Source organism: Anopheles marshallii, chromosome 2 (assembly GCF_943734725.1).
Source record: "Anopheles marshallii chromosome 2, idAnoMarsDA_429_01, whole genome shotgun sequence".
Taxonomy (NCBI): domain Eukaryota; kingdom Metazoa; phylum Arthropoda; class Insecta; order Diptera; family Culicidae; genus Anopheles; species Anopheles marshallii.
The window spans coordinates 56,210,709-56,217,690 of record NC_071326.1 but is presented as its reverse complement, the minus strand read 5'-3'; the positions used below and the strand labels follow the sequence as shown (position 1 = coordinate 56,217,690).

The window sequence follows — 6,982 nt, the reverse complement described above, 5'->3', positions numbered from 1 at the left end:
ACCGCACAAGGATTACTTCAACAACCAGCAACTAAGCTAGCACTACTTGATGTGAAAGTACGTGATGCGACAACACAGGCAATGGAAGAGTAAACGACACTAATAGCAGACGGCAGGTGGTAAACAAATGCTGCATCAACAAGTTTTGCACCGGGCGGGAGAATGTTAAAGTATTGACACAACCTGCCCATTAGCAACGATAAAAGTTCGAGACGAATGACGGAAGAGGGCGCCACCGTCAGTAGAATAAAAGGGACTGCATTGCGAGGATCGAGTTCTTTCCTGTTGCAGACCACACAAAAAGGCAGTAATAAATTTTGAACGTTTCTAACCGAATCGAGGCTGTTAAAAATATTACACAAGTCCGAAAGTTTGCAACACTGCTCGTGGAAAAATCCAGTAATGCATTCGTGTCGTGAATATTGAAAGAAAGAAAAGTAAATAATATTACAAAATAAAATAATATTACTGTTGTGTTGCTAATACAACATTTATTTCTACAATTAAAAGTTAAAGTTACAATTAATAAAAATATATTGCACGTAGAGGAAGTCGACTTGGTGAAGGACCCAAGGCACGTAGAAGAGAGCGTGTGTGTGTATCGCACACGTCATCAGATGGCCATCTCCTGTCACCTGTGAGTGGCTTAAGCGTAGTAGCCACACACTAGAACATTTCCAACAATTACAACACACCAACAATGCGCAATTCATGGAAGCTAGCACTGGATGGGGTGGTCCGATTTGACGGAATGACAGCAAGTGGTAGAAGTGGTAATGATAGAAGCTGTATGCTACTTCAGAAATGGCAGGTCTTTTGAGGTTGTTGGGCCGATAGCAAAGAAAAGAAGCTTTCGAAAATGCTTGAATTAGAGCATTATCGGATTGAACGGATTTGCAGATTTCAGATAAAATTCTTTCCTTATAATATTTACCGATCTACTATTGTGGCATAGAAAGAAGAGAGAGTGATTTATGTTTCATTGCCAGTTTTTATTATAATTCGTTTTTAGTGCCTCTGGCACTCACCTTGGTGGCACCACAATCTACCCTGCTAACACATCCTAACTTACACAGGGGTGACGTACAAATAGGTGAACGCTCTATAGAATGGTGTTGTTCTCATACGTAAACACAGATTTATATTTATAAAATTTACATTATAGACATTAATGCAATATTGCAAAAAGCACTTGTTTAACATCAAATTTTCAAATTTTTTTTTCAAATTATCAACTATGTTAATTAAAATATTTTGATTGATTAATCCATTGATTATCTGCGTTGCTGCCATATCGTTCATCGGAACCTACATGCTTTATAAATTTAATTTAGATTTAGTTCGTGCAAGGCCTTTGAAGTTCGTAAAAGGCAATTGGTTACAGATCATGCAAGAAACTTTGATTACATTACTGGTACACGTTGACGAATTGTGCTGTAGAGTTCCATCCACGGAATATCTCCATATTGAAACAAGTATTTAAAATATTCCAAAACGATGTCTAATTTATGCAAATCCACAAGTCTGCTCACGGTATTTAGCACAAAAGACAGCCCCGATGATGTTGTAGGATCTATTAGCGTTCGTTCTATCATTTCTTTTGCAATGTCAAAATTGCTGTTCAGTATTGCAATTTCATACACACTATTGTCGGCTATGTATACAGTATCGAAGCGTTCGGTACTCTCTATTGACTTAAAGTACTGATACAATTTCAATGCCCGATTTGTGTAATTTGATTCGCTGGATGCAATATAATGGAATACGTTCCATAGATTTCTTTCGTTGATCAGTGTGCGGTTAAGTCTAGTTTCGATGATGCACAGTACCATGAAATAGCAGCCGTTTTGAATGGTCATGTGTAACAAATTTCGTCCCTCTGCATCAATACTCTCCAGATCGTTTGTTTTTTTAAGGCAGATATTTAAAGGCTCAAACGGATTGTTTATGAAGCATACGCTTCCCCTTGGGCAATAATCGCATGACCGTTACAATAGTTCTATTAGTAATGTGCTTTTGAAACTTTTGTATGATGTGACTCATCATGTGAACATGACCCATGTGTGCTGCTTGTGCGAGTAGCGTCTCAAAAAGGTGATCTTTTACCACAACATTTCCACAGTCGTACTCTGGCAATGTCAATAACACATTATTACACTTTCGTATACAACAGCTCTTTGGAAATTGATCATCGAATTCGGCCAACGATGCAGTGTTACTGTTTATGAAGGAATCCTCAACAACAATCATTGTGTCATCGGCAAAGTCGATATTAAGTCGGAAACACAACTGATCGAGAAACATCTGGAATGATTTTATTCGATCCATTTCGATGGCCGATTTTAAAGCCGCAAACAAAGTGGAGGTATTTTTGAATTGCGGAGGATACAAATTGAATTCATCAACAAGAAAATATACAATATTGTACGCGTTTTTAGCGAACGCTGCTTGAAATAGTTGGTTTGCCATTGTACTTAAATAGCTCATTGGGTTATCTAGGTGTAAAATAAACTGTTTGAATAATTCATATGTTTTTTGCGAAATGCAATACTCAATCATGGTTAAATTCTTTAACTGTTCACGAGGAACATTTATGTCAACTCGCCTTTCATTGTATAAATAAATAACTGTGTTCTTTGCGAACATCTCAGTTTCTTCAACAGACGTCAAATTATTGATGTAATGACATGCTTGGATCAACAGATTATCGTTATCGTTTGACAACAATTGCTCTAGAAGGGCGTCTAAGCTGAGGCTTGCTCCGAGTTCTAATAGAAATTTAATTGCGGATTTGTTGGATGTGACAAATGCGTAGTCGATTGCACTCCAACCAAAAATATCATCCTTTGCATTAATCGAATGGATGGACATTTTTTCCAACAGAAGGCGCATTATCTGATGATTGTCATGTTGCAAAGCTAAATGCGGAGGAGTTCGACCACCAACATCTTTGACAGTTACGCAAGAAGGATTCTCTAAAAGTATTGCCTTAACTTGTTCAAAAGATTTATTCAACACGGCCAAATGAAGGTCTTTTCTAGGATGTTCTCTAACGATTATGTGGTTGAAAAAGTCGCGCGTTCTATCTAATCCATGAATCCAAAACAACTGCGATTTGAAATAGTTGTGAGTTTGAAGTGTTTTCTTATTGTAATACATCCAAGCAGCCGCGAAATATTCTGCAAAAATCCTATGAACAAACAATGGAATGTCGTTTTTGATTCGGACTATGATTCCAGTTTTTTCTTCCCCTTGGATAATATTTTTCTTAATATCAATTAGTTCCTGGCTTGATGGAATGAGCTTTATAAAACTTTTATCGAACATAACTGAAATCGCCATAAGAGCATGTTGTCGTTCAAAATGTTGCATAAATAATTTATGTGTGCGCAAAGCAACCACCGTCTTTAACGAAGTGTCGGTCGATCCTGACTTATCTGTTGTTAAAATTTCCAATTTTTTTTGCACAAAAGATTGAACAATTTCAAATGTATTAAAATGTTCGTTCGAAAAACAAGTTCCAGATATATTTTTTGAGGAAAAGTTTATATGTTGCTCCATGATTGGTAAAAATTGGGCAATTGCCATGTGTAGAAATTGTGGACATGTGATCAAATCTTCCAAACGATTATTTAAAATGGCATAAACAACACCTAGCACAACTGTTTTGTGACTTTCTTCGCAGTGAGAATACTGTGTCACCTCGTTCAAAAAATGTTTGTGTATCGAAAGTATTTGATGGTGACGTGCAAAAGGTTTCAATTGAAAAATATCACAATTTTTAAATGTTGTTTTAACTCTACCTTGAAAATCGGAAGGACGACTGGATAAATATATGAAACGTATTCCATCAAACTTTGCGAACCATTCGAAACATTTGATCACTACATCCGAGTACTCAGGGACGATTTCATCATAAGCATCTAATAACAATATCAGTTGCTGTTCGTTGAATTTGTTGCAGAACAGACGCAATTCAAGTATTTGTTCGAATGTAAGTCCTTTTGTCTTATGGTTATCTAGCCAGACTTGTCCTTTAGAAAAGTTCAACAAATTTGCGCACAACTCTTTCTTTTCGAAGGATGATCGTTTGTAGATATTTGATTCATAAAGAAATATAGATATAAACTGGAATAGTATTCTTACCACGTCTGTATCATCAAGCTGATTTGGCATTTTCTTCAACCGATAAAACTCGGAAGAATATTCAATGGCATGCAGTTTAATGATGAATCGCGATGGCTGTTCGTTCGCTAAATGCCATGCGAGCCATGTAAAGTAAGTGGACTTACCAAAACCAGCTTCGTCCAGGAAAATTTTAAATTTGCTTGTACTGTTGTTATCAAGAAAGGCAGAGGTTTTACGTTGATCTTCTGATTTTAAAAGAGCTGATTGTACTAAAGAAAAAATTGGCCGTGCATTAGGATTTTGGGCTATTTCTTCAAAACTGCAGAATTCATGGGAAAACAAATCTTTAAAATATTTTTTAATATCCCGATTCGTAAGATCATCCGGAGTCATACACGTACCATAAGTCTGAATGTCACGTAGTACATACATCTTTTTAATCTTCTCGTAGTTGTTCAAATTTATGTTTGAACATTCCGTCGGTTTGTCGTTGAATTTCAAAACATTGAATAAAAAGGCCAAATCGTCGGATTCTTGCACTATGTTTTGTAAAGAAATAGTCGTACCAAAGAAGCGTAACTGCTCGTTTTCTTTATATAGCTTGTTTCGCGCTTCCACTGTAAGATCACGCACGAGCAAACACTTTTCTGACCGTGCCTCCGAATTTTCGTTCGTTAATATTATAAGCCTGCGCTGATAACTAGGGTGCAGATTTTTCAATGATTCAGCTGTGGCAGATTCGAATTCATCCAAAGCTACTATTATACAGTGTGTCAAGTCTTTAACAACATTTAAGTATTCAAAGACATTATTAAGAACTGTTTCTAATGATTTGGTCGGGGGGAATTTAGTTCCATTGATAAATAAACATTCAATTGCAAACAACGTCAGAGTTTGTAGAAGAACGATTGAACTGATATTCAAATCAACGGAACTACAATAATAGTAAATCCCATTGAAAGAGTTAGTGGCAAGATGTTCATAAAAGATGGAATTTTTCAAGCACTCCTGCTTGATGAGATGTTTACCATATAACTTGGTTAAAGACTTGATATATTCCTTACTTAACTCTTTTAGTTGTGCGTAAGTTGTGTTGCGTTTTAGCTTTCTAAACGTGTCGTTTAAAAAATTGGCGGTAATTTGTAGAATTCTGTTGTTGCCCATAATATTGCATATTGATTTATGCAGATTGTCATAAGTGGCCTCAGGTTCAGCGTCGGTTAATTTGGAAATAAGTTGTTTAGAATTATTACGAAGTATTTCTTCGTTTGGAGTACAAACGAATCTAAACTTGTCGTAAAATTCATCAATTTTCTCATCAATCTTTGAGTATACAGAGCTTGGGTTGTTCATTAAGTTGAAGGCATCGTTCATTGCCGATACTGTAAAATGCCACTCTATTTTGATACCTTTTTCCATAACGTCTTTCCAAACGTCCTTCTTTGTGTGGTCTTTTTTCAAGAGCTGTGTGTACTCAATAATAAATTGTCTACGAATGTCACACATTGCCGAAGATTGTAATGAGTTATTGTTCGCATTTATAAAATCTTGTTTGAACTGGTAGTTGAATATTTGTTGATCTTGCTTAGTTAGTTCATTGGTGGGTTTGTAGTTCGGATTTGGAGCTGTTTGTTGAAACTTGTTGTTTTGAAAGCCGGATTGCTGGTATGATGTTGCCGATGCTGTTACTCCTTGTGGTGATGGTTCGATAATATTGATGATTAAGACAGCGTATGCATGATGCAGCTGACTCGTGAGGGTTATCATATTCTGATGATAAATCGATTGAGCGAAAGATTTTCCTAGGCAACAGAGACTGGCGTGTCTGAGATGTTCTTGAAGTTTTACCCATTTTTCATTCTTATTGAATTGGTAGAATGTCCCATTTAGATATTTGTAGCATAAGCGTACATTTTCAGGAATCGTTTCGTATTTCGTAAAGTATTTATCTATCTCATCGTCAATTATGGCATTGGTGCACAACAAGTAGTGGTTCGTCACCAAATCGTTATGGTTACTTTCAAGAAATGAAGTAAAATATAACGCGATCGAAAACGTTTGATTATTCTTCGACTTTGTAAATAAAGCAGCTTCTATTATTGTGGGTATTGCTCTTTGTTTCTTTTTTTGATCATTTTGTGCGTTGGTGGTTTCTTGACTGGGATCATTTAGCACCATTTTATGTTTGCATTGCATATAAACTGCAATATTTTGTGCAGGACAACGAAGTACTACATCATCAAACTTGCCTCCTTGTGGATCCTCCAGTGTGATCATAAAGTTGAACTGCTTATCATTTAGTTGCTTTTCATAGGCACCAAGCAAAACCAGAAAGTTACAATCGATTTGATACTCATTGCCATGAAAACTGCACAAATTTGTAAGTGTTTTTGAACTCGTTGACGATACTGAAGTATGTTGTTGATTGGTAGAGTGTTGTTTTCTTTTAAGATTCGAATCATCCTTATCCATTTCCTTGCCTGTGGAAAAGCAAAATATATTAGATGAAATCATGAATTACCTTAAACAGTTTTACAATGCATCATTTTTTCTTAATTCAACAATTTGTTGAAGATTCATCTTAGAAAAAAATCCTTCATATGCTATTAGTTTTGAATGTTGTTGATCTTTTGTTGGATGTTGAGTTTATAATAGATGGTATGGTAATGTTGTATTCTTTTTTAATAATTGTAGAACTTAAAACTTCTTCTCTTCTGCTTCTTATTCTTCTTCTTCTTTTTCTTCTTCTTCTTCTCTGTATACAAATTTTCGTAAGGAAGTAACGTGATGCGTCACGTTCAGGCATCGTTCGCGATTGGTTCGGTAAAGTTCGGATATCATTATGCGAGTACAC

General features: G+C 35.9%; 1 protein-coding gene across 1 annotated transcript; it reads right to left on the bottom strand.

Annotated features, from left to right (window-relative positions):
* Positions 1–1,403: 1,403 nt before the first annotated feature.
* Positions 1,404–6,674, bottom strand: LOC128718197 (uncharacterized). The gene is given in 4 exon segments (XM_053811866.1): positions 1,404–1,916; positions 1,918–5,695; positions 5,789–6,608; positions 6,665–6,674. Coding segments are annotated over 4 exon segments (5,121 nt in total).
* Positions 6,675–6,982: the final 308 nt, after the last annotated feature.